At 46.2% G+C, this 27,933-nt stretch overlaps 1 protein-coding gene across 7 annotated transcripts in view; it reads left to right on the top strand.

The window, feature by feature from the left end:
• The window catches only part of LOC110318488 (N-acetyllactosaminide alpha-1,3-galactosyltransferase), a 70,923-nt gene extending 48,583 nt beyond the window's left edge, over window positions 1–22,340 (top strand). For 2 of the 7 annotated variants that reach the window (XM_029536964.1, XM_029536965.1), the window contains exons 5-8: window positions 4,074–4,109; window positions 7,101–7,202; window positions 13,534–13,671; window positions 19,725–22,336. In XM_029536964.1, coding sequence (XP_029392824.1) covers window positions 4,074–4,109; window positions 7,101–7,202; window positions 13,534–13,671; window positions 19,725–20,418 — 970 coding nt within the window. In that variant the 3' untranslated portion in view covers window positions 20,419–22,336. Of the gene's footprint in view, window positions 1–4,073; window positions 4,110–6,262; window positions 6,329–7,100; window positions 7,203–13,533; window positions 13,672–19,724 lie in introns of all 7 variants that reach the window. The other 5 variants (XM_021193571.1, XM_029536967.1, XM_021193572.1 and 2 more) reach the window with 5 other exon arrangements.
• Window positions 22,341–27,933: the final 5,593 nt, after the last annotated feature.

Genomic DNA, 27,933 nt, shown 5'->3' with positions numbered 1-27,933 from the left:
CTTAGGCTCTTGGGCTGAAGAACATCTTGGCTAGACTGTAAAGCCAGAGCACCTGGTTGGTCCTGGGCTCCCATTGACTGCCTGCGTGGCCTTCGGCAAGTTACTCAGCTACTCTGTTCTTCAGTTCCCTAGTTTTTGAAAATGAGGATAATATCCCAGCATGGTGGATCAGACCTGCACTCCCCATACTTGAGTGGTTGAGTCTGGAGGATCGCTGTGAGTTAAAGCCAACCTGGGTTATGTAGTAAGCTTATGGTCAGCCTGAACTACAGAATGAAACTCTGTTTTAAAAAGAAAAAGAACCCGAAAGACGAAACCGTAGAGATCACAGGTCAGTGGTAGAGCACTCACCTAGCTTGTGCAAGGAATCCCTGCAAACAGGAAACTGCCCACTGCCTTCATCATCCTCATCTTGGTCATCTCTGTCATAATAGCCAGGTACCACAGCTTGTGTGGTGGCTTCAGACCCGAGTCTTAGGCAAAGGTGCTGTCCTTGTCAGTTCCCACATGCAGCTTTCCCCTTGGTTTGCAGACAGCCACCTTCTCCCCAGACCCACATATGATGGAGAACAAGCAACTTGTAATTGTTTCCTTTTCTTATGAAAACACTAAATCCATCATGAGGTCCCAGCCTTCGACTCCCATCTAAACCTAGGAATTTCCCAGGTGCCTACCTCCAAGTGCCACATCTTGGTGACAGGGCTTCAACAGACACATTCACTACACCGTAGCAGTCTTTGCACTGATGGGCAAAACATGCCTCAAGATTGTGGTGTCTAGAAGGTATGTCTCCAACTGGGCTTGTCCTCTGGGGCTGGAACACTCATTTGGATAACCAGCAAGCTCTGAACTGAGTTTGATCAGACACCTTTGGTGTTGTCTTATTAGAGCCATGCCTCTGTCTTTTGAGTGGCTCACTAATGAAGACACGGTGAGTAGAGAGCTGGCTCAGTGGTTAAGAGCACTTGCTACTCTTCTAGAGGACCTGGGTTCAATTCTCAGCACCCTCATTGGGCAGCTCACAGCTGCCTGTAACTCCAGCTCCAGGGGATGCACTGACTTCCTCTGGCCTCCACAGGCACACCATACATCAGCATCCCCCCTCACCCCTGGCAACACATACACAGAGAGGGAGAGGGAGAGGGGAAGGGGAAGGGGGAGGGGGAGGGGGAGGGGAGGGGGAAGGGGAGAGGGAGAGGGAGAGTTGAAAGCTTAAGTACGGGTACATATGGGTGTGGCCTCTCTGAAAGAGCATTGTTATCTTTGTTGCCAGGCATATGCTCTGAGCATCATGGCTGTAGGTGGTCTGGCTACTTTTTAGGCAGTTGTTTGATACTAAGACGCTGGATACATTGTTTTCTGATTCACGAAATCACTTGTTTTTCTGCCAGAGTACAGAAAGGGGAACAGGTCTCTGGCACTATTCAAACTGGACATGCACTGACCTGAGGTGGACCAAGGGCATTCACCCTAGAGAGGCAGGTGGTACTGCGCTCAAAGGGGTCTAAATATAACTGACTATATCCAACAACTAGTATATAAGTCATTTAAAACTAATACTGACTTCTGGGCCAAATAGGACTGCAGCGAGAGCCTGTTTCAAAAAAATGATAATAAGGGCTGGAGAGATGGCTCAGTGGTTAGGAGTACTCCCTGGTCCTTCAGAGGACCCAGGTTTGATTCCCAGCACCCACATGGTGGCTCACAACCATCTGTAACTCCAATTCAGGGGCTCTGATGCATTCTTCTGACCTCTGTGGAAAGTGATGCTGGCAAAATACCTATTCCCGTAAATTTTTTTTTAAGAAAATAATAAACGAATGAGGAGAACATGGCCCAGGAAGGCATTTGATTTCAAGGTTTTTGAAAATCCAGTGCCATGTTTTAGAGCCGGGAGGAATCTTACAGGTTAGCATAACCATCGAGACAAAGAAGGTGGTAGAGGGGGTTACTGAGCATGGGTGGGTACCCAGGCTGTGCCACTCCTGTCCTTAGAATGGTTCTGCAAAGTGGGAATGACTGTGTGTGTATCTTGATGACAACACCAAGTCTCAAGAATGCTCAACATTAAAGTTTATGGCCACATTTGGGGAGGACTTGAGCCCCTGTTGCCTGCCTGTGAGCCATTCTTTTACTTACAACATGGCCCTGCCCTTGAGCTGGGCCATTGTATGCAGATGACAGAGTGGAGGCCAGCCTTGCAGGGGAGCAGGGTGGGGTGGTCAGTAGTGGTTTATATCTTTGTTCTAATTGGATCTTGAGATCCTTTGCCTCAGGCTCCACGGAGCGCTCACCTCTTCTGAGTGCTCAAGGGCCACATGAAAGCCAAATAGAGCCATTCACCATAGGGCATTACAGTATGGATTGGGTGAGATCCGTGCATAAGGAACCTGCGATTTAAAGTGGATGAAGGGCGTTGAGGTAGAGAGGAAACCATGAGAGTCTGTGAGACAAGGGGTCAGAGACTGCCTGCCCTGGAAGGAGATTCACAGACACTTATAAAACACATTCTGTGGGCAAAGTGCCATGCTGGGATCAGATCAGGGAGGGCACAGAAGAGGTGACTTTTTGAGATGTGCCTTGGAGGATTAGTGCTGCTAAAGTGACAGTTTAGCTTGAATATCATTGGCAGATTCTGGGAGAAGATGGTAAAATTTAGAAGGAAGGCTGTTAAAGACAAGTTGGCAACCATTAACTACAAAATAGTGCCTCCGATGCCAAGTAGTGTTCTGAATGCTGGGTTGCCTTCTCTCTCCTCATAGCTGCCCTCTTTTCCTCATGGTCCCCCCTTTTCTCATCGTCTCTCCCTTTTTCCTCATTGCCTCCCCCCCTTCTTATTGTCTCCTCCTCCTCATCCTATGGTAAGATGTGGAGTTACTCTATAGGCTCAAATGTGGGGTTCTGTACCTCATTAGCAGAATGACTTTGAGAAGACTCACGAATCGCCCCTTCTTCAGAGTAAGGCTGGGGACAGAGTGGTGTGAGGATTCCCAAAGCCACTATGTGTCAACTGTGTGGAACAATGCCTGGCTAGGCTCACCAAGGCACTGCATTAATACATTGATTTAGGAGCTAGGCCCATTAGGGCTTGGTCCTGGAGTGTGTGGGTCTTGGGACAAAGCTGGAGGAGGTAAGAGGGCAGGAAGGTAGATGCTTGCTCCCTAGGAGGAGGCTTGAGCTCTGGTGTGAGGAGGAAGTGGAGAGAGGAGATAAGAGCCAACAAGACCCTGGTAGAATCTGAAACAACTATTACTATGGGATGAGCAAAGTCAGCCGGAGGGTTTAGGCACAGTGCCTCTCAGTATGGCACTAAGTCCTGTCTTTTTTGAGACACTTCTCATTGGTCATTGCTATGTAGAGCAGGGAGGCCTCAAACTTGTGGCCTCTGCTGCTCAAGGCTGGAATTAGAGGCACCACGCCACCACACATATTCCCCAGAAGCCTCTCTGGTCAGCACTGTCACGAGCCACGGCCTTGACCACTGCCTACTTCCTAACTGTTCTCCACACCAACTCTTTAGGCTCATTGCGACTAGCTTTCTAACAGTTCTTCCCAGGCAAATCCCCCAGCAGGTAGGATTTATGTTGCTGTATGTTGCCTTCTCTGTTACATTGTATAGGACATGCCCAGCACATTTTACAGAGAGACTGAGGAGAGCTAGTGCCCTAAAGTGGTTGTTGTCGTTGGCCTAGCCTTCTGGTTAACGCAACACCCATGGGATCTGTTCAGTAGAAGGGATCTGAGCTGAATGTGGCGGGCTGTTTCCTGTGGGGAGGAGTCCTCAGCCTGAGTTGGTTGGACGCACGCGGTGCTTCCACCTTCCCCGCCTTCCTCATTGCCCTACTTCTGGGACTTCCTGTCATGTAACAAACAGCTGGGTGACTTTAAAAGAGAGAAGGGGGGAATCCCCCAAATAAAAATAAGAATTGAGAGTGTTTGGATGCCCACTTCTGTTCCTCAGTGATGCTTGCGGGAATCCCCTGAGAACCCAACACGTAAGGAAAACCACTGCAGTGAAGCCTTCCAGAGAATTAAAAGTATATGACATGTTTCTATTTCTTATCTGTCCTTAGCCCAGAAGGCTCTTTCTTGTGGATATATCACACAAAGTAAGTGTTCTGAATTCTGTGTATCTATTGGATGTCTGGATCACTTGATTTTTGTTTTTTTTTTTTAGCCCCTAAAGTTGATTTCTTCTCTTCAAGTCAGCCAACGTAGTACTCAGGCCACAGTATATGGAGAAGGAGAGAGGCCAGGACAGGGAGGAGGATCCCTAGGGCCCTGGGGTCAGGGCTGCATTCTGCTAGTCCCCAAACTGGTCTTTGTAGAATAGTGATGAGTTTTGCCCTCAGTTCTGATCAGGGGACTCCCTTCAAATATTGTCATGGGGATCACTTTTGGTTGATGTAGGAAAAGAACCCAGGGAACTGGATACTGTAGCTTATATGCTCAGTGATGGTGGGAGGCACTGGGGGAGGAGTTATGTTAAGTTCCAGTTTTTTATCTTTTGCATGGTGGCCAGGAAGTTCAGAAGAAATAATTTGTAACAGCTCTCACCACATGTAGCCTTCATTTGGGTGTAATTCATTCCCTGGTGTTATACCTGGCTTACCTGCAGAGGGGTCTTGGCCACACACTCAAACCCACTGAGCCCTCACTTCAGCTGTAAAGAGGAGAAAAGATGTGAAACTTTAATTTGAGATTGCCAAGGTCATGTGAAAATATACACTGGGTAACCAAATGAACCAGTGACATTTTCTTGGTGTATGTGTGTGGTATGTGCACATGTGTGAACGGGTGTCTATAGTTATGCTTGCCTATGCATGTACCAGTGTGGGCCAGAGAGCAACATTTATTATTCTATACCTCAATTTTGGAGACAAAGCCTCCTACTGAACCTGGGTGTTATTTTGGGCCACACCAGCTGGCCAGCCAGCCCAGGATTCCTGGTTTCCACTCCCCACCCCCTACTAAGTGCCAGGGTTCCATGATTGCACAAATGCTTTGGCTTTTGTCAGAGTGCTGGGATCTGACCTTGGGTCCTCATGCTTTTGAAGCAAGCACTTTAGCCATTGAGCAATCTTCCTATCCACTAATATTTCTTTTATTAAAGTTGTGTGTGTGTGTGTGTGTGTGTGTGTGCGCGCGCGCGCACGCACAGATCAGAGGACAACTTGGTTCTTTCCTTCTACCCTTGTGGGTCCAGGAATTGAACTTGGGTCATCAGATTTGGTGGCAAGTACCTTTGTACCCACTGAGACATCTTGCCAGCCTTTCTCTATTTCCTATGACTTGTGTGTGTGTGTGTGTGTGTGTGTATGTTCTTTCCCAATTATTATAAGCACGTCTTGGATTCATTAACTATCTCAGACATTTCCAGAGGCCGTTGAGATCTAGAGTGGGTTTCTTAGCCAGGCGTGGTGGAGGGAGCCTCTTGTCTCTGCCATAGGCCACGTGGGAGGACGGCTGTGGTAGCCTGAGCTACAAGCCAGGACCTCACCTCCAAATGGAGTCCCTAATGCCATATGCCTGTTCAGAGTCACCTTGTCATCTCATCCAGCTTTCTCTCACCAGAGACACCTGAAAGTAGCGCCTTCAACCATGATTATCGAAAGTCAGAGCTAAGATGGATTATAACTACTTTCTAGTTTTTCTTTTGTCAATCTTCAGATTTCCTGAAGCCTTCATTGATTGAGCAGTGGGATTTTTTTTTCTCAGATTAATCTCTGTAATACATGCATGTATGCACATACACATGCAGTCATTCTTGGGAAGGTGCCTTTTCTTATTTTAATATTACCCCTCATTACAGCCACTTTATGTTCACCAGGCTCTTGCATGTCTGCTGTCTCATTGGTCATTACAGATCCCTTCATGGAAGTATTATTATTGATTACCCTTTTCAAAGAAGAACGTGGCAGTTTAGACAGTGTGAGTGTATGCCAAAGTCACTCCACTAGCAGGAGGAGATAGTGACTACAGGCTCACGTGTCTGCAGGCTCTCCACTATTCTGATTTCCCTGCCTCTTATCCTTCAGGGGTCCCAGGGATGAGCAGACTACTCAGGGCTGCCCAGAAGGGCATAGCTGAGGTCCCTCAGGTCCATCCTCTGCCTTTAGCTCAGCAGCCTTTTGCGTGTCCGTGTTTTATGAGCTGCACCTTGATTTTTACTAGTGATACCTGACCCTTAAAGTTTGGAATCCCCGTGTGTCTGGGACTGCCTTGATTTCTAGATGTGTTTATATTCTTCTTCATTTCCTAGAATTCCAGAGGTTGGTGAGAGCAGATGGCATAAGGACTGGTGGTTCCAGAGCTGGTTTAAAAATGGGTAAGGGATCAGGATGGGTTCCTAAGTCCCTGAAACCCACAGAGGACCCATGGCCTCCTCCCTCCTTCCTTCTAGCTCACTAGACTCACTCTTGGAGTCTCCTCGTTGCTGCTGTTGTTAGCTTCTATTGTTATTGTGTGTGGTGTGTGTGTGTTTGTGTGTATGACGTGAGTATGATTGCAGCTGTGTGTACACCATAGTACACATCAGAGGTCAGAAGGCAGCTTTCAGAAGGCAATTCTGCCTTTCCAGTGTGGGTTCCACTGTGTGGTCGTCAGACTCGGACGCTTTCAGGCTTTCAGGACAAGCAGTTTTACAGGGTGAGCCATCTCACCAGTTCAGAGGACTCTAATTTACAAGTAGAATTCTGAGTGTCTCCCGGCTTCCCTCCCCCTCCTCCCACTGCCTCCTCCTCCCCTTCCTGTCTGCCTTCCTCTGCCCTTTCTTCTCCAGTTAAGGGTGAAGTTCAGGCTGAAGTGGAAATTTCAGAATAGACACAGAACAGAAATGTTCCTTGGAGTGCTGTTCTGAAACATCTCCCCGACTTCTGAAGTAACTGAGGGTTACAGGGTCACTGGAACCTAAACCCCTGACCCGCATGGTGGCCAGAGAGGCAAATGCTGTGCCTTTTATCAGAAGTGTGTAGGGATCAGGGGTCAGTACCCTGAGTCCTCCAGTCCACCCAGTACCGTGAGTGATGTCTTCTTTCCCTTGAGACATGAGTCATGGAAGCCACCTGTCCTTATCAACTTTGTCCTACCTTTGTCCACAGGACCCACAGTTATCAAGAAGATGACATAGAAGGACGGAGAGAAAAGGGTAAAAATGGAGACCGCATTGAAGAGCTTCAGCTATGGGACTGGTTCACTCCAAAGTAAGGACAGAGACTAAGCACACTGAAGGAGATGACAGGAGATTGGGGTGGGGGGCATTGCTGAGGGGGTGCTCAGGGGGTGCTGAGGGGGGTGCTTGAGGGGGTGCTGGCAGGGTGCTGGCAGGAGTGGGTAGACCTTCCTCAATGGGCTTTGGCTAAGAAACTAAGATCTGGGTGCTTTGAACCGGACTGAACACTGTGGTAATTGCAACAGGAAATGGCCAGTGGTAGGTTAAACATAAACACTGGGTGCTAAGGACTTTACAGGTCACATAGGATGCTGCTGAGGAAATGATGAGATCTGGGGTGAGCCAAGAAAACTCTCTCTCGATTCAGTTAAAACATACCCATGAGGTGGAAATTATGAGCTAGGAGATCACGGGGCCGGGAATTCACTCCGTACACAAGCAGAGCACACATGTCTATCAGAAACTGGGAGATGTTAGCTGGTATTTGCCAAACTGCTGCTCACTACGCACCCTGTTCTCAGAAAGCAGCCAAAGTATCGAGCCTAAACAGGCTTTAAAAACAAGCCAGGAATGGTGGCGTTGGTGCAGCGGGCAAAGCACTTGCCACGCTAGTGTGCGAACGGGAGGTCAGACCCCTGGAAGCTGTGTGAAGCCAGATGCAGTGGCCTGCGTGTGTGAGCCCAAGCATAAAGGTGGAAATACAGACAAGAGAATCCCTGGAAGGTCTTAGGTCAGCCAGGTCACTTTAGGAAGTGGGAACAAGAAACCCTGCCTCAAACATGGTGGGAAGTGAGGACTGTCACCTGTGGTTGTCCTCTGACCTCCACATGTGGGCCGTGGAATCTGCATGCCTACACACTACATACACATCACACACACCTCTACACATAGCATTGACGTATAGATGATCAAAGTGCATGCCCTAAGGATGAGTGTTCATAAGTAGAGTTTTGTTTCTGTGTATATGTGTATTATTTGCATATATTATAAGCTATTTCTTCACTTGATCACAACCAAACTTGTAGTTCTTTCAAATAAAAGCTTTAAAAAAATACTGTGTTAGGCACTGTGTTGGGAAAAGTATAGTGCATTTAAGAAGTTCCTGATCTCGGAACTGGGGTTTCTTAGCTCAGTAGCGGAGTATGTGGTTAGCATGCATGTGACCCTGGGTTTATCCCAAGGACTAATACAGAAAGAAGACAGGAAAGAAGGGAGGAGGGGGGATGGGCAGGAAGTGGGGAGCAGGTAGAGGAAGCAGGGTGGGGGGGTTGTACTTCATAGTCCTAGGGGGCAGTAGATGTTAAGGTCATGTGATCAGCTGACTAGAAAGGTGTGAACAGAGCTGCCCAGGGCGACTGTCAGCCCTGGGAGACTTGTGAATGATGGTTTTTCTAGGAAATGGACACTAGGAACTGCCACAGGCTTAGGACCTGAGGGGTGGTACTGTGTTGTGTATGTGTTAAGGAGCTTCTGGGTGGAAAGCCTCAGCTGCTCATGAGCTTGGCTGAAGATGAGTTGAAGAAAGAGAGTGAGGTGTCATCAGGCTACAGGTGGCAGGGAGATCTGTAGTCGCAAATGAGGTCATCGGGGTTGAGGAGTAGGACCTGGTGTGTCCTGTCTCAGCACTGGAGGAGCTGGCAGAGAAAGAACCCTCTCAAGGGGTGCAGGCACAGCTGTAGAGGAAGGAGAGAAGAGCACTTCATTCTTTTTGACGGATCTCAGGCTCTGGAAAATCTGGAGATGTTCTGGCAAGTCCACCGAGTTCTCAGGACAGGAGATTCATGCCAGTGTGCAGGACTGAGAATTCCATCCTGCCCCTATCCTACCGTAGGCTGGGCATGGGGTAGCTACCTGGGAGACACTAGGAGTGTAAAATGTTGGGAGCACTGCAGCTTTGTTATGCCTCTTAGATGAGGATGAGGTCCAGGGCCTAGACAGCTAGGGATGGCAGCTATGGGGATGAGGTCCAGAGACTAGATAGCTAGGGATGGCAGCTATGGGGACGAGGTCCAGAGACTAGACAGCTAGGGATGGCAGCTATGGGGATGAAGTCCAGAGACTAGACAGCTAGGGATGGCTGCTATAGGGATGATGTCTAAGAGCTAAATAGCTAGAGATGGTGGCTATGGTGGTAAGACCCCCCCAGGGCTAGACAGCTAGAGATGGCTGCTATGGAGGTGAGGTCCCCTGGACCTAGAGAGCTTGAGCTGTCTACTCTAGGAATGAGGTTACGGTGCTAGAGACTAGCGATGACACTTGGGATGAGGTTCCCCCCGGGTCTAGACAGCTTGAGGTGGTCACTGGGCACCTCTAGGATAGGACAGTTTTACTGTGGTACTTGCACTTTGAATTACTGTGGGCAGAGGGAAGAAAGAGGCCATGCCTCCCTCCTTCCCCCCTCAGCTTCACTTTGAAATGAATGGCAAGTGAATGTATAGTGATGTATAGCAGATGTATAGTGAATATTGCTTTGAGGGCTGTGAAGATGTCTCAGTCAATGATGTGTTGCCTTGCAAGCATGAGAACCCAAGTTTTATCCCCAGAATGCATTTAAAAACAAACAAACAAACAAAACAACAAGAAAAACAACAGCAAAACCACACAAATCCAAGGGTGGTGGCAGTTACTCGTAATTTCACACTGAAATGTGGGGACAGGTGGATTAGCATGTCCCTGGCCAGCCACTCTATCCTAATTTGTTAGTTTTGAGCCAGGGGAAAATCTGTCTTAAAAATAAACACACACACACACACACACACACACACACACACGAATGGCACCTGAGGAACAACAGCCAAAATTCTCCTCTGGTCTCCACATTGGACACACACCTACACCTATACACAAATATTGGTTTGAGCCACCATCTTCACATTAAGAGGCATCAAAATCTATTTCTATTTTGGATAGGTGGATTATGATGAAAGAATGAATCGGTAAATAAATGTTTGTATGTGTATCAGCGCATCATTTCCTGCAAAGTACCCCAGACCTAGCCTGGTGCAGGGCATAAATATTCTCTGATCTCTGGTTTCTGTCTTCGGGTTCCTCTCGGCCATTCTCCATTCTTGCAGTTCCCCCTTCCTGTCACAGGGTTTTTGGCATTTATACATTGGTTCCTCTTCTTTTTCGCACTCTGTTTCCCATGATGCCCCTGTCCATGGCTGACTCTCACAGCTGTGTCTTTCTTTAGCCCAGGTGCCTCTGAGTCCTGCCTTACACCGACCTGCCTGCCTGCCTGCGGGCCGTCCCTCTTTGCCCACCTCACTGGACACACATGGATGTCTCAGCTCCTCCCCACCCTCTTCTTTCTCATTTACCACCTTCATAAAAAGTTCAGTCTTAGCCTGGGAGAATTTTTCCATTGTCCACCAACGGTAAAATTCTATTATCAATTCTCCCTCTCGGATTCTTTCCACATCCTCTCTCCCTTCCACAGCCACCTCCCCTGTTTGTGCTGATTATTCTATCAGGATTTTACAGCTTGAGTGATGTGTGTGCCACATCTTTCCTCAGTCTACTGTGTGATTCATAAGAATTTATGAATATTGATTCATTTATGTGTGTGTGGCAAGGCTTTCATGTCAGAGGGCAGCTTGTGGGAGTTTGTTCTCTCCTTCCATTGTGTGTGTTCCTGGTTGTCAGCTCCCACGCAAGTGCCTTTGCCTGCCGAGCCGCCTGTCTTGTCTAATACACAGAACTGCAATACTCCCTCTAGCTAACCCTTGGATACCATTAATGTACCTGTGCATAAAGACATACAGTTGGGCACAAACTCCTAGTAACCTAGAGACCCGGATGCTTTATTGCAGGAGGTCTGTAATTTTCCAGAAGTTTTTGCCCCCTAGGGTGGACCTGGCCATGCTGAGGTCACACAGTGTTGAGTGCCCGGTGCAGAAGGGAGGGCACTTGAGTGTCACATAGCACCGTTTCCTCCCGCTCTTTAGAACCTTATCATGGCGGTCTTGGCTCAGGCAGTTGACAGTATCACAGTGGTTTCTTTGAGGGGATATGCCTGTGGGTTTTGGTGACTGAGCTTGCTTCAGGGACAGGTTCCCCCTAGAAACTGGAATCCCCTCTTCCTGCCTCCCACCTGCTCCTCCACCCCCCTCCCCCCGCACTTCCAGGCTGTTGTCTGGCTTCTCGGTCACGCGTCACTGACATGCTGAAATTGCCAGTGGAACTGAACAATTAATGGCCGGGAAGTAGAATGTTTCAATTTTTAATTTCCCTTTCATTTTTAATAGCACTGTTTTGTCTTCCTGCTCAAAGGAGGCTCTCGCTTTCGAATAGCCAAGGTGGGCACTGGCTATTTGAGAAACACTCAGTTTCTAGCCAACAGGGCCCGAGAGGCCACACAGCTGAGGTGTGGCATGGCAAGGTGGAACACCCACTTGTATTGAAGGTTCTCAGGGGGAGAACTGGGTGCCATTTTGTAACTTTAACTTTTTCAAATCCTATTTTTAATGATAGTTCTTAAACACTTTAACCTTCCTTGTAACTCATCACCCACCAAAGGTAATGGAAAAGAAAGGATATGGGGGAAGTGAACCTATGTTACAAAGGTTCTTTAGAGCAACTCCTGTCTGTGTTGTTTGGAAAACAGCAGTTCAGTTCACAGGTTAGCAGGCAGCGAGTGCCAGCTCCATCCACTCGCAAACACCTCACATATACACCAGCAGTCCAGTCTGTCCTTCAGGTTAGCAACAGTGGTGACAATGACCTAGCAGAGACAGCCAGGCCTCAGCCTCAGCTCGGGTCAGCAGGAGGGACCAACAGGAGCACCAAGGAAAGGTCTCTGCTCTGCCTCTCTCAGGGAAGTGAAGATCAGGAAAGACATGAGACCCACAAGTGTTGCACAGGTACCAGCAAGCCAAGTTCTGTCTCTGTCGCTCCATGGAGTCCTATTTATATCCTCCAAACATCACATGTCCTCCACGTACCTTGCCTCAGCACTTGCATCCAATCAGCTAAGTCCGTGGAAGCAGCAACAAACTACAGCACACCACCAGAATATTCTTGGTGCCTTTCTCTCTATGGCGTCCCGACAAATGCAGCTCAACTATGCAGTGTAAGGCGGACCAATACAAAGAATTTTTCATCATGAGTCCTTTCACGTTCTAACTTTAGTAGAACATCCTCTCTCCTGTGTCTGCTTCAGTGAAATGTTCCTTCACAAGTCTGCCTTAGTCTTTCACCTGCATCCACTTTGACGAAACATTCCTTCACATGTTTGCCTCAGCAAAACACCATCTGACTGACTTTCCAGAGAACCCTTAGGTTTCCACTCCATCATTTCTCTGGGCCAGTGCTTAAACTTCAGTTTGACTCTTTGTGAAAATTAAGAGGCCAGTGGCTCAGTCCCCTTCCCCTTCTGGAGCCTCACTTGCCTTGACAGTGGGTGCTGGCAGTGGCTGGTGTGGGGCTAAGTGCAGGAGGGAAAGGCCTGTACTTAGCTCCTGGTATGAACGACACATTAAATACAGGCCTAGTCTTTTCATTAACAACAGCATAACATCGTCTGCTCATGTAGAACAAAGACCAACACTGGCTCACGCACGGCAACAAGATTGACTGAGGAGGTTGGCTCAGTGACAGCTGCTAGGACTTCCTTCCTTCCTTGACGGCAAAGTCAACAACCCAGCTGATGAGGCTCTGACATATGAGGGAAATAACATTCACAAACCCCGCTTTTGAGAAAGAGAACCCTGCATATGATTATTTATTTTTCTCCTTTTTGTTTTGAAATACCGTCATTCAATAAAGCCAGTGTGGGAAGGGAGTAAATGTTCCACCAGGGTAAAGCTCTGCAGGTGACTAGTACCAGTGCCACACAGGCCTATCACAGTTCAGTGCTGACGAAATGCCACAGTAGCTACTGAGTGGACAAAGGCAAATCTGGGGTTTAGCCAGACTTTAATCAGCTGAGCACGTGTCCATCTAAGGAGTAGTGAAAACTGGGGCTCAAAGCACTAGATTCCACAGAAAGACTCGGGGTTCAAGTCTCAGCTTTCCCCCTTCGTAGCTGTGTGACTTTAGGCCAGATAAGGGCCAGGTGCACACTGCAGACAACACTGGGAACCAGTGAGGTTTAGGTTTAAATGACAGGCACATGCTGCAAGGCTAAGCAAGCTTGCCAAGTTGTCTTTCACCCATCCAGGACCTACTCTCTTTGTACTTCAGTCTGTTTCAGGAGAGTTGGAGGTGCCCTATGCATCTATGCCTGGTCCCTGCCAAGACTCTACCCCTACTGTGCTTCCTGTCCTTCAGGGACAGTCACTGGCCTCCTCTTCCTTGGCCAGTCTCTCACCACACCTTAGTGTAATGGTTCTGACTCAGTGTTGTATGCTTCTTCTCACCAGGAACCGCCCAGATGTTTTGACGGTGACCCCGTGGAAGGCGCCGATTGTGTGGGAAGGCACTTATGACACAGCTCTGCTGGAAAAGTACTACGCCAGACAGAAACTCACTGTGGGGTTGACGGTGTTTGCCGTGGGAAAGTAAGCGTCACTGACAAACTTACCCTGGATGATTTGTTCTTGTTCTAGCATTAAAGGATGTGGGAGGCGCTCCGGAGCCCCACGGGGGCTGGAATCTGTCTGAGTTACTAGACAGTAGTCTTCCCCCTTCTTTCTTATAATGACTGGGAAAAACCCAATGATAGTAGGTGATGAGTTATTTCTCTGCCAGTGAATGAGCAAATTCAAGCCAGCATAGATTATATTAAATATAGGTTTATTGGGAAGCTGCTCTCAGGTTCACTGAAGCCAGAGATGTCACGGTGGGGAGTATGGTGGGGAAGGGCAGAGAGATGGGAGGAGAGGGAGGAAGAGGCAGAGAGAGGAAGGGAGGGAGGGAGGGAGGAGAGAGAGAGAGAGAGAGAGAGAGAGAGAGAGAGAGAGAGAGAGAGAGAGATTGAGCACAAATGTGTGCACATTAGGATTCTGGGATTCTGTCTGGACTCCACACCCACAGTTACCTGGCAATAGCCAGGTATGCTCCTACCCATAGTTACCTGGGAACAGCCAGGTAGGCCTGGCTCACAATAAAACAGGTTGCTTGCCCCTCCTTCCTCTCTTATTCTTGCCTCTCTCTCACCTCTCTCCCCATTCCCTCCCATCCTCTATCACCATGGTCATGGCCAGCCTCTACTTCTTTACTCTCTCCTTCTCTCTGCCTTTCTCTGCCTCTACTACCCTCTTAACTCCCCTCCCCATGCCCTGAATAAACACTATTTTATACTATACCGCCATGTGGCTGGCCCCTCAGGGGGAAGGGATGCCTTGGCATGGGCCCATCAAGGCACCCCTTCCCCCATATCTCACCACACCCCATAGAATATATTCTTATATTTCTTTATCTTTTTATAATCACAAGCAAAGTGTCTGGATTACAAAGGCAAGAACCTCTGGGGAAGGGCTGGAAAGTTCAGGCATGGGGGTAAGGTATGCCAGGTAGGGACTGAGGGATGCTGGGAGAACCTGGAGGCCAGGTCTGCTTTGCTGTGTAAAATAGGCACCTTGGTCCCTTGTTCCTGGGTTCCAAACCAAACAGGGTGTAAGTCCACCAATTCCCACCACGCAAGGGAGGGAGACGCTCTTCAATGCCACTGGTACCCAGAACCAGAGCATTCCTACCTTCAGAACCTTCCTAGAAAGGCCCCAAAAGAATAACTGTTGACTGGCTGGGATGTAAGTGCTTCTCCTTTCTTAAAGTCTGGGGCCACGGACAGGGTGTAGATGTTTGGGTGTGTCAGAATACAATTTAGGGGTGTTGGCTCTCTCCTTCCACTATGTGAGTTCTGGAGATCCACCTCAGTGCTCAGGCCTGGCACCCTTACCCACTGAAAATTCTCTCTGGCTTGTTTCTTTTTCTGTCCTCAGGCCCTTGGTGTTGGTACTTCTGATTTAAACAACACACACACACACACACACACACACACACACACACACCAACAGGAAGTTGGCCCCCCCTGCCATAGACAAGAGGAGCAGAAGGAGCAGGTTGACCTTCCATTGAGCTTTGATAGGACAGGACCTAACAGAAGATGCTGTGGTGGTGTCCCGGGATCCCCTCCCAGGGACCAGCAGTCCTCCTTGGCTTTGGGAAGTCCTGACATTGTTCAGTGTGCTCATTTCCTGAGCCTAATTCCATCCAGTGGAAAGCAGTGCCTGTGGAGTTTTGACATCTCACTAGAGGCATTTGTATTGTTTAGGGATTGGAGTCGGGGCTCAACTCGGCAAACCCTCTGGGCACTGAAGCCACAAGACAGCCACATTGCACATTGATTTGATCCTAGTGTTACCCTAAAAGAACAGAATGTTACCCACTCTCCCACAATGCTATCAATCATCCAATCACAACTCTGCAGAAAAACAGAAGCCAGAATACCAAAAGAGCCCTGGGATCCCTCCCATCTCCTGGGGGAAAGCTGTGCTCCCAGCTAGGCAAGCCTGCCACAGTGAATGCCAGAGAAAGTGCATCTGGACCTTAGGGATTGGCTGTTGCTTGTCTTCAGGCTCCATGCCTGGAGCTACCTGCACCACTTCAACTTCTTAAGCTGACTGTTAGATGCTGCAGTGACACTGCCCTCCCTGCCCTGCTCCTAAGGATTGTTTCCCAAGCTTCAGAGCGCCCACAGAGTTTCCTTAGAGGTCCCAGTACAGAGGTGGGTCCTGACCTCTATCCATGTGGCCCTGTCAGAGGCTCTCCTGGACCATTCAGACCTATTCGCCCATCTAAAGAGTCACACCTGGAAGCCTTTGAGCTCCCTGATGCCAAAAATAAAAAGTGCAATTTGTTTCAACTGCACTGGAAAAACCCAAGCTTTGAGAAAAACAAAACAGCAACAAAAGAAACAAAACCAAAACCACCTTCATTACATTCAGAACATTGTGATTGGCTACTTGTGTGCTCAGCAAACTGACTATGGTCCATGTCTGTGTAAGGTTTGCACAAGGACCCTCTGACTTCACCCTCATCCTGCAGTCTCCTTGGAATTTCTTGGGAAGACAGTCTATAGCTTGAGCTTGTAAAATGATCAATATTGTGTCATTTGATTGAGTAAATATTCAAATTGACAAGAGATATTTATAAAAATGAGAAAAATAAAAATAATGCTGATATTATAAAATGTTGGAAAATATGTGAAGTAATAGGAACCATTTTTATTGCTAGTTGGGAGTACAAAATGATGCAGCCACTGCAGAAGAAATTCTGGAAGTTGCTTACACAACAAAACATGCTCTGATCATAACCTTCTGGTCAGATTCCTTGGTGTTCCCCCAAGTGAGTTGAAACGTGTCTTCACAACAACCTATGTAGGTACTTTTAGAAATGTTCTTTGTAACTGCTGAAAGTTGGGAGCAAACAAGTCAAATGGAAAAATGAACGGATCAATTCAGACAATAGGATAATATTCCCTGCTGAAAAGTGAGCTGTGGAGCCACAGGGAAGGAGGAAGAGGAGGAGGAGGAGGAAGAGGAAGTTTTTGTCAATTGTCACTTAGTGCAGAACACAAGCTGGAAAGGTTCCAGTTCTGGTCAGTTTCATGTCAGCATGACACAGGCTAGAGACATCTGAAAGTATGGAGCCTGTATGGAGAAACTGCCTCCATCAGTTGCAGCCTCAGGCAAGCCTGTAGGGCATTCTTAGTGATTGATGGGGGAGGGACCATCCCACTGTCTGTGGTCCCATCCCAGGGCTGGTGGTCCTGGGTTCTATTAGAAAGGAGGCTGAGTAAGCCATGATGAGCAAGTCAGTAGGCAGAGCCCATCTATGGCCTCTGCAGCAGCTCCTGCCTCCAGGTTCTGCCCTGCTTGAGTTCCTGTCCTGACTTTTTTCTAGGATGAACAGTGATGTGGAAGTGGAAACCAAATACCTCTTTTGGTTTTGGTCTTGTGTTCTGTCAAAGAAATCTGACCCCAAATAGGTCAGATCAATACTGTCCACTTTCTGATTCTGATTCTGGAAGAGCCAAGCTATGGTGTCAGGGGAAAGAATGGTGCCTGTGAGGAGCTGGGGCGAGAGGAAGGCAGAAAAAGAAGAGGCTAGGAGAGTTTTAATGCAGTCAAACTCTTGTGATACAACAGTGGTGGATTTTGCTGATACTATGCTTTTGCACACTTCCCAACGTGAACCATAATATAACTGCTGCACCTTATGTTAATGTGAGTGCCAACTGTCACACACATGCCACCAGGAGCACGGGTGGCCCTAGTAGGGAAGTCTATTCCTATACCAGGTGGGAAGTACATGGGTACATTCAACACTTTAAGCTCAGTTTTGTTCAAAATTCAAAATTATTCTAAAGCATGCTATTTTTAAAAGTTTTATCTGTTTTTAATTTTATGTGATTTTATTACTAGACCAGTCCATGATTGAGTTAGAATAACTGGTCACACTAAAGGAAAGAGATGAGTCATTATAACTCCTCTTTATGACTAATTTTCCTAAGTCAGTTTCCATGATCTCTAATGTTCTCTGTCCCATAAGGTTAAAAAGCTTGAAGCAAGGCAGCTTAGCTTGTCTAGTCTGGGACAAGCAAAGGTGGGTCAAGAACATATATACAATACAGCTTTCTTGTCACCACAGTCAGGGCACTCATTGAACTCACAGGTCAACCTGTCACAACCATAATTCTGGCAGCTGTCATGCTCCTGCAGCATTTTGTGGAGAAAACACAAGCATGCCCTCTTCCCCATATTATCTGTTCAGGATCATGTCATATACCAATAAATGTATCCTTTTCATCTCACCTAGACATGAGTATGCCTAGTTTTAAGACACTATAAGGCATTTAGTAAGTTCTTTGACATCCAGATTTTAAAATTTTAAAAATAAAAATGTGATTTAAATAATGTGCATGGGGATATAATTGGCACCCAAACAGGGACCTGAGCATGGGAAGACAAACCCAGAGAACACTGTATAGGTAGAGCTCTACAAAAAGATTTTTAAAAATGTATCTGGCACAATAAACAACACTTTGTATTCATGCTAGTGCTAGCTTTAAACTTCATCTTTTCAAAATTGTTGCTATAGGTACAAAAGGTTAAAGGCTAGACTGAATCAGTGTTGGCCCAGCACTGATATCAGCTAGGGGTTGACAATAAAAAAAAAAAGGGAGTTTAAACAAACAAACAAACAAACAAAAACAGGCATTTTTCCACAATCAAAAAACTACATCAGGCGAGAGGAGTAGGGCTTAAAATAGTGAAATAAAATTAAAAAAATAAAATTTAAAAAATAGGGAGATATACAAATGGCATGAGAGAGAGAGAGAGAGACAGACAGACAGACAGACAGAAGGAAAATGGATTTCGGAACTCTCCCAGGGACAGAGGGAAATCTGGAGACGTCCGGCCTTCTCTCTGGCCCCTACAAGAGACACTCTTAATTCTCATTACATCAAGTTTTATACCTTCTGTATATTTTCTATGTTTGGTGCACCAATATGTCCACATGTCAATTCATGTCTGTCTTTGTTTCGTTGTATGAATGACTGTTGTTCTATGTTTCATGTGGCTATCCATCTCTTGAATCAGTCTCAGTTTACACAACAGAGACTGATTTAATTTGAACCCAGGTCCTCTGGAAGAGCAACTATTTCTCTTAATGCTGAACCATCTCTCCAGTCCCAAAGAATGCTATTTTTAAAAAGATAAAAATGTTAAAATATAGGCAAACTGTAGTTTGGTCTATAGCTCAGGTGGTTGGCTGCATAGTGGGCCGTGACACTCTAGATTTAATCCCAGGCACCTTAAAAATGGCAGATGTCCTGCTGGTCATCCTAGCAAGAGTATGAGAAGGCCAGGGTAATCTGTGACTGCATAGTAAGTCTGAGGACAGCCTGGTATACATGACCCACTGTCCCCCCCCTCAAAAAAATTAAGATGCAATCTGAGATTGCTCTAGTATATGAATGGAATCATAATATGGTTTTTGTCTAGATGGTCCACTGGTGTTTGGGGTAGCCAATGGGAGGTTTGTAGAATGGACGTGCGGTAAGGAATTAGATGTCCGTCCTATGAACATGCATCCTCTGTGTCACAGAGGAGGCTGACAGTGCCAGTGTTTGGGGTTAACCTAACAGAGAAGGTAGGGCTGAGTTTTGAATGCTCAGGATTCTGGGAAGAACTTTCTTTGTGTTTGGCTTAGCAGATACACTGGCCTCTTCCGGATATTCAAGAGCTACCCCCTTCTCTGACAGCCAGCTTCGAAATCAGAGAACAGAGCCTTAGCATAGGACACTTACTGCAGAGCAGAGTAGTTGAGAACACCGAGCTCTCGGGGTGGCAGGCATCGAAGAGCACGAGGTCGGGGCTGTGCACGCCCTGTTTGCTTAACAAAGCTGGCAGTGAGACAAGTCATGCCACTTTCCCCAAGGACACAGTGACCAGCTAGTGGCGAGTGGTGTTTGGAGAAACCATCCCCTCCAATCATACAATCCAGATCATCTACTGTAATGTTAAATATGGAATCATATGTATATATGTATCCATATATAAGTGCGATAGCCCGTGGTGGTTCATCGTGGCCGTCTCTGTTTCAGGTACATTGAGCATTATTTAGAAGACTTTCTGGAGTCCGCTGACAGGTACTTCATGGTTGGCCACAGGGTCATATTTTACGTCATGATGGACGACACCTCCCGGATGCCTGTCGTGCACCTGAGCCCGCTGCATTCCTTACAAGTCTTTGAGATCAGGTCTGAGAAGAGGTGGCAGGATATCAGCATGATGCGCATGAAGACCATTGGGGAGCACATCCTGGACCACATCCAGCACGAGGTCGACTTCCTCTTCTGCATGGACGTGGATCAAGTCTTTCAAGACAACTTTGGTGTGGAAACTCTGGGCCAGTTGGTAGCTCAGCTCCAGGCCTGGTGGTACAAGGCCAGTCCTGAGGATTTCACCTATGAGAGGCGGGAACTATCGGCGGCGTACATTCCATTCGGAGAGGGAGATTTTTACTACCACGCGGCCATTTTTGGAGGAACGCCCATTCACATTCTCAACCTCACCAGGGAGTGCTTTAAGGGGATCCTCCAGGACAAGAAACATGACATAGAAGCCCAGTGGCATGATGAGAGCCACCTCAACAAATACTTCCTTTTCAACAAACCCACTAAAATCCTTTCTCCAGAGTATTGCTGGGACTACCAGATAGGCCTGCCTTCAGATATTAAAAGTGTCAAGATAGCTTGGCAGACAAAAGAGTATAATTTGGTTAGAAATAATGTCTGACTTCAAATTATGATGGAACCTTGACACTATTATTCTGGCTAATTCCTCAAACAAGTAGCAACACTTGATTTCAACTTTTAAAAGAAACACTCAAAACCAAAACCCACCACCATGGCAAACAGATGATTTCTCCTGACACCTTGAGCCTGTAATATGTGAGAAAGAGTCTATGGCAAGTAATCAGGTATAAATTCTCAGTGGTTTCTTATATATTCTGGGTTTTGGGGAAACTTGATTCTAGAAATCAAAATTAATTTGACAAAGGAAAAGCAGATGCCAGAAACGTCTTCCCAGTGTGTCTCATAATTTGCCACAGGTCAGGTGCTGAGAGAAGCATTAGGGAACAGTGTGGGTTGTGTTGGAGTTGGGCGGCTCCATCCCCTTGGTTTCATTGTCTTCCTCCTCGCGGAGATTCTAAAGCAACACAGCAAGGCTTTGCAGCCAGAGAACTTTAATAAGGGATGCCAATGTGACCATCAGTCTGTAAAAGCTGATGGCTCCAGGAGCCGCTGGCAGTCCAGGGCCCACTAGGCTATTGTTTGTGTCCTGGGCATAAAGGAGGCAGAAAATGCCAATAGGTACTTTGGTGGCACATGTTCAGAGTCCAGGAAAAATGGCAGGGGTGACCACTTAGAGGGATATAGGGCTTGGTGATTGAACTGAGTTATAAACACAGACAGCTTTCTTCAGGATGACTAAACAGCAGGAATTAAATGAAAAATGTGTTTATTTTGTTTTGCCCAAATCGTATTCACACTGTTAGCCTGGTATGTTGAACCCTGTGGAGAGGGTGTGGCTGTATCAGTGAAGGGAGTACCTCCGAGGACTGAGGACCAGCACCCTATTATATCAGAAGACAATCTGTCATCATCTGGTCCTACCACCTGCTCTGACCTCCCGAGTTCCCCCACCAATTGTGTTCCAGTGTGGAGGCCCTCATGGAGCAGGTGACTGAAGACGAAGCCTCCTGTCACATGACCTCATTTCTCCTGCTCTCAGTACTATGCAAGTGTGACAGACAGATGTACTGGACAACGTAGGAGCTGACTTTATGGCAATGGGAGACGTAGTCACTATGATGGAGCTGCTGAAGGTTCTGTTCCCTGCTCTGAGAGAACTGTAGGAGCCGCTGTATAGGTGGTTCTCAACCTGTGGGTCGTGACCCTTTGGGAGAGGTGTCAAATGACCCTTTCACAGGTGTCACCTAAGACGGTTAAAAAACCTAGGTATTTCCACCCTGATTGGTAACAGTAGCAAAATTACAGTTACGAAATAGCAAGAAAAATAATTCTAGGGTTTGGGTCATCCATACCATGAGGAACTGCATTGGGTCAAAGCATTAGGGAAATTGAGAACCATTGCTCTACTTGGGTATTTAAGCAAATCATTGCATAGGGGGTTGTCGCCCTGTGTTTCTGTGTATGCATATATTTATATTTTCTTGTCTTTCAGTTTAGGTCATCTGCTTCTACCTTTAAGCAGTTTATTTAAAAAGCCATTGCACCATCTTGGTGAACAGCATGAGGGGGTTTCAATAAAAAAGGATCTTACCTTTGTCCACAGGGCTCTACCTCTTACTTTTCAATTGTTAACAAAAAAGGTCACACACCCAGAGGCAACAAAACCCACAGAATTCCTGAACCGATGGGAGTTGCCAAAGGAAGTGGAGCCTGCACATCTGCTAAGAGTTCTGCCTGTCTGTTACTCATGTTGTGCTGGATCAGTCTAAAGTGGGACAGGTTAATGGTCTGAAAGTTTCACAAAGGCTGGGGAATTTGGAGGGAATTTTTTTTTTTTAAATAAAATTGATCCAAGTTTAAATCCCTAATGAGTAAATTTGGGATTTTATTAAAGGTAATTTTTAGACATTCTTCAAAATAAGAATTCTTGTTTATAATTGAATAAATTATTTTCTCAGTATATTCTGGTCTGGTATGGATTATGCATTGCCTCCCGAAGATGTTCAAAAGTGCCAATTATGATTGTCTATAATCATAAAGACATTTAAGATACCTTGAATGTGCTTCACAAAGACAAGATTACAAAGAGCAGGCTTTACTCTCAAACTATAAAGCGCTCGCTCGCTCTCTCTCAATCTCTTTCTCTCTCTGCGTGCATGCATGCATGTGTGCGTTTGTGTGTGTGTATGTGTATGTGTATGTACATGTGTGAGATCACCGGGCAGAGCCTTCATGAAAAGGCAGTCTATGAGAGCACTGACCAGCTGCCCTATGTTCACCCAGGACATGTGGCTCTCCTCTCCCCAGCAGTCTGCTTTCTGGAGAATCTGATTTCTATGAAAATGAGTGCTGTGTTTGCAGAGGATTACCTTGTCTGGAGTCATTGGTGCTGTCCATCTCATGAGAGGGAATGACTGTCTGAGGGATGACCTGAGCCTAGGTACTTCTGTCTTAGGATTTGATTGCTGTGAAGAGACACCATGGCCAAGGCACCTCTTATAAAAGAAAACGTTTAACTGGGGCTGGCTTACAGTTTCATAGGTTAAGTCCATTATCATCATTGAACGGCATGCAGCCATACATGGTGCTAGAGAAGAAGTGAGAGTTCTACATCTTTGTCTGAAGACAGCCGTTCTGCAGGTCTGGAGTAAGGTCTGGCTCACACATAAATACTTTAGTATGAAACTCCTCTTCCACAGTGACATACTTCCTCCTTTAAGACCACACCCCTAATAGAGGCACTTCCCTTGTGCAAAGCATATTAAAACTACACAGTCCCCCCAAACAGTGAATTTCAGGTGCTTTACTAAAACTTAGGTTCTTGTAGTTTTGGGAACGGCTAGCTGAGGGTTAGCAGCTTCAGGACAAAACAGTAGGGACAGAGGGAGGGCAAGGCCACTGCGGGGAACAAGTCCTGGGGACAATCTTGCCTGGCTCCAGCCTTACCTAAGGTCTTTGCTGCTTCTGGGCTTTACAAGTCTGTGAAACCAGCATGTGGAGTGAAGCTTCCTCTTGTAAGGCAGTCACTCTATTGAACTGTGATTGTGAGTTCCTCAAGATGCTGTGTGCCTTTGCACCAACTGGTTCCTCTCTGTCATTCATCTCACAGGCTCTGCCTCACAGGGATCTACTGAAAGAGTTGGGGAATGCAGCAGCATCATGCCTCAGAAGACATATGTATGTGTGTGTGCATGAATGCACTTGCAGATGTGTGTCTTGCACGTTTGCCTTTGTGCATTGTGTATGCCTGCCTGTGGAGCCCAGGAGTTGACATCAGATGTCTAACTCAGTTGTTCTCCACCCTATCTTTTGAGCCAGAGTCTCACTAGCCCTGAATGGAGCTCATGGACTGTCTAGAGTGGCTGGCACTGAACTTGAGTGGAGTTTGCTGATTGGATAGACTGGCTAGCACTGAACCTGAATGGAGCTTGCTGATTGGCTAGGCTGACAGGCACTGAACTTGAGTGGAGCTTGCTGATTGGATAGACTGGCTGGGCTCCAAGCTGCAGGTCATGGTCTGCAGCCTCCACAACAGTTGCCCTGGAGTTCCAGTGACATGCCCTCACACCTAGACAGTTTATGCGCATTCTCTAGGATCAGTTAGTGTTCACATGGCAGACACATTATCAGCTGAGCCATCTTTCCAGCCCAGGCATGCTCCCCACTCCCTCCCAGTGTAACAGACATCGGGCTTGTCTACAAGGGAGTTTGTCTACAAAGGAGTTGCGAGGTTGGGTGGACGGAGATAACAAGGGTCATTCTAACTGTATGGCACCAGTCAATGTGGGGTCCCAGACGGAATACAAAGGAGAAAGCGGGCAGAGCATCAGCATCTCTCTGCTTCCCAACTGAAGATGCAGCAGGACCAGCTCCCTCACATTCCTGCTGCTAGCATTTCCCTCAGTGGTCCAGCAGACAGAACCTTCTTCCTGTGGTTCATAAGCTGTGACCTCAGGGTTTCAGCTTGGGTTCAGGTTGAGGCTCTATGCCAGTGCCATGGCCAACAGGGTTCCGTGCTGCTAGCAGAGCAGTAAGTCCTGGCCTCCTTGTGTCCCCACAGCAGCACATCAGCGGCTCTCAGCTCACCTCTCCCTCCCAGCCCTTGCAGCTATTTGGCAATGACAGTGGCTGCATTTTTTGCTTGTCCTAACTGGTTCGTGAGTGTGGGTGCTACTGGCATGTCGTGTGTGGATACAAGAGCACTGCTAAGCACTACATAGGGTGGCAAACTTCACCCCATCTCAAGATATGTCATTAGTGGCAATCTTGGAGCCGCTGGAGTTAGATTCTTTCAGCGTTCACTATTTGCCTGTGTGGGAAACTCTAAAGCTCAGACAAAGCAGTTCCCTCGAGTGGACACCAGAGGGCAGGAGTTCCAAAGAGAACCAGTTTCTGAAGTGACGAAAACATTCTTTTTGGTGCTATTGAAGGCAGCATCATTTGTAGAAATGCCGTTAATTCTGCATATAAATGGAGCTAGCTCTATAGCTCAGGGGTGCTGTAGGTATGTTGTGCAGTTTGTGAAATGAACAGTAAAGTAAAGTCAACCCTACATATACCACAGTTAATAAACAAGGCATCGAGAGACTAGGAGGTAATCCTAATGCTGACTTAAAGGAGAGACACATTGCTTATGTGCTCCAAGGGTGCTACTGTTTGAAGGTGTGGCGTGATTGAGATGTGATTCTCCCCATGGAGTTCACACTGAGGTTTGGGCCCAGTGGATAGTGTTGTGTTTGGCACTGACTATGGTATGGATTAATGCTTTTCTATGAGTGAGCTGTCGCTCTGGAGATGGGCTTCTGTGACATGGCTGTTAGCAAGCCTGGCAGCTCCCCTCCACCACCCAAACCCATGCTCCTCTACACAAAGTACCTCTGGCTGACTGCCACAGGGTTTTCAACAGAAACTGAGTGGATTCTTGGACATCTGGAGCTGGAGGCACATTTTTTTTTTCTCTTTGTAAAGCACCCAGTCTCAGTATTTTGTGGTAGCAATACAACACACACCAAGAAGTGATCTGGAATTCAGTGGCCCTTGCTTCAAGTGTAGTGTTCTGTCAAGGTGAGCTCTAGTCTTCAACCACCTTTCCCATGCCTCTCAAAGCTACTCAACTGCATGGGCCACAATGGTCATCAGCGTCCCCTGGGGACAGTAACGTGCCTGTAGACTGGGCCGCTTGAAGACCTCCTGTCCAGGGTTTTTCAGGAGGCTTACTGCTCTGTACATTTATCAGGTGGACAGGAGACGATCCGACATTCCCAGCTGTGGAACACCATTGCCCAGTCCAAAGGCAGCCCAAGGGAGTTTTTGTCTTTCTTGGTGGCTGGGGACATATTTATTCACAGTTCACAACTGGCTGCATGTTGGAATTTCCTGGATTGAGAATATTCATATCTGGGTCTCATCCCAAAGATTGCAGTTGGCTTGGTGCGGGCTTAGACATAGGGAGTTTTCACAGCTTCCTGGGTGACTGTTAGTTTTGGGACCTTGGAAATGGCTGCCATTGTATTAGAACAATTTGCTCTTTGTGCATGGTTTTTATTTTGATGTTGTTGTTTTGGTTTGGGTTTTGTATTTGTTGTTTGGGGTATGTTAAAGTTCTTAAGCTTCTATGTTAGTCATTTTCTTATAAATCAAATTTGGAACATTTTGGTTAAATTTGATTTCTGTTCCACTTTCTGCTTAATTAAATTTGTTTTATCTTATTTGTGTGGAGGTCCCCATTTAGAGGTCATAGGACAACTTGAGGGAATCAGTTCTCTTGTTTTACTATGTAGGTCCCAGTGACTGAACTCGGGTCCTCAGGCTTAATAGCAAGCACCCTCACTCACTGAGCCATCTTGCTGGCCCATTCCACTTTATCTATGAAACCAGGTATATACACATGATAATCATTGTTTAAAAAGATTTATTCACTTATGTATATGACTGCTGTATTTGCACGTGTGTGTACATGACAGAGAGAACATCAGATCTTATTACAGATGTTTGTGAGACGCCTTGTTGCTGCTGGAATTGAATTCAGGACCTCTGGAAGAACAGCTGGTATTTCTCTCCACTCACAGCTAGACTTCTTTTTTTTTTAATTGAACTAATTTTTTAAATTATATTCAACACAATATATATGTCTATACCATTTATAAAAATGATGGACATGTTATTAAATGAACATAAGTAGATAAAGTCTTTTTGTTTGTTTGTTTGTTTGTTTTGTTTTTAGTAGAGCTTTAAAATCTTGGCTTTTACTGTGGTACAAACCCCAAATAAGAACAATTTTTAGACACTGGAGTTCATTGTAATAAGGCTGTACTTCAATGTTCCTCACATCACCAAAGGATTTTACCTCCATAGTAGATAAACTAAGAGTTGACAGTTCTGCTGCACTAATGAATGAATTGTAGGCATGATTATTTGGATACAGATTTCCTGCTATGGTCAAAGCTATTTGATTTGAGTGATTGTCATCATTCTCAGCCCTCAGGGAACTGGTTACATTCATTTAAGATGGTCTGTCCATGAAGTCATTCATCAACTGTTTCAATGAACCATGGTTCTGCTTAGAGGGTGGCACAGACGTTAGGTGAGGGTAAGATTCTGGTTCATTGGCTGTGATGATTTTGAAAAGCATTCATCTCAGAAAAAGAGTAACTTATAAGGCCNTCTTCTTCAAAATTGATACAATAATTATAAATATCAAGCAAAGCCTTCAGTCTTACTGTTTGTTGTTCTCTTACAAGTCACCTCCTAAATTAATTGTCTGTTTCTTTTGGCTGAATAAATTATTTTCAAATATGTACACTGTTCTGAAAACAGTAGTATAGTGTAAAAACATCAAATAAACAATCCTACTAATAGAGAGGCTGAGATAGGGGAAACTCGATTTCAAGACCATTATGCAGTACACAGCAAGACACTGTCACTTACAAACAAGCAGAAATTGTATATGAATTGTACAATATTGGACCTATTTCTCCAATTACCAAATTAGAGAGACCACTGGATGACAGCCCACAAATTTCTAATTCCTCATATTTTTGAATTTTAATCAATTAGGATATGTTGATAATATTAATTTTCATATTGAGATATTAAGGAAAAGTGGTTGTTACTTCCTGTTATTTTTGTTGTTAGAGGTGGAATTATGTTTGTGTGGGTTTGTTGAAAGATTACTTTCTTGCTTTTTCTAGGGTGTAGTTTCCCTCCTTGTATTGGTGTTTTCCATCTATTATCCTTTGTAGGGCTGGATTTGTGGAAAGATAGTGTGTAAATTTGGTTTTGTCATGGAATATCTTGGTTTCTCTGTCTATGGTAATTGAGAGTTTTGCTGGGTATAGTAGCCTGGGCTGGCATTTGTGTTCTCTGAGGTTCTGTATGACATCTGCCCAGGATCTTCTGGCTTTCATAGTCTCTGGTGAGAAGTCTGGTGTAATTCTGACAGGTCTGCCTTTATATGTTACTTGACCTTTTGTGTGTGTGTGTGTGTGTGTGTGTGTGTGTGTGTGTGCATTTGGTATTTTGACTATTATCTGATGGGAGGAATTTTTTCTGGTCC

Source organism: Mus pahari, chromosome 3 (assembly GCF_900095145.1).
Source record: "Mus pahari chromosome 3, PAHARI_EIJ_v1.1, whole genome shotgun sequence".
Lineage (NCBI taxonomy): Eukaryota > Metazoa > Chordata > Mammalia > Rodentia > Muridae > Mus > Mus pahari.
Note: the sequence above shows the minus strand (reverse complement) of the source record. Positions and strands in the feature narration are given on the sequence as shown.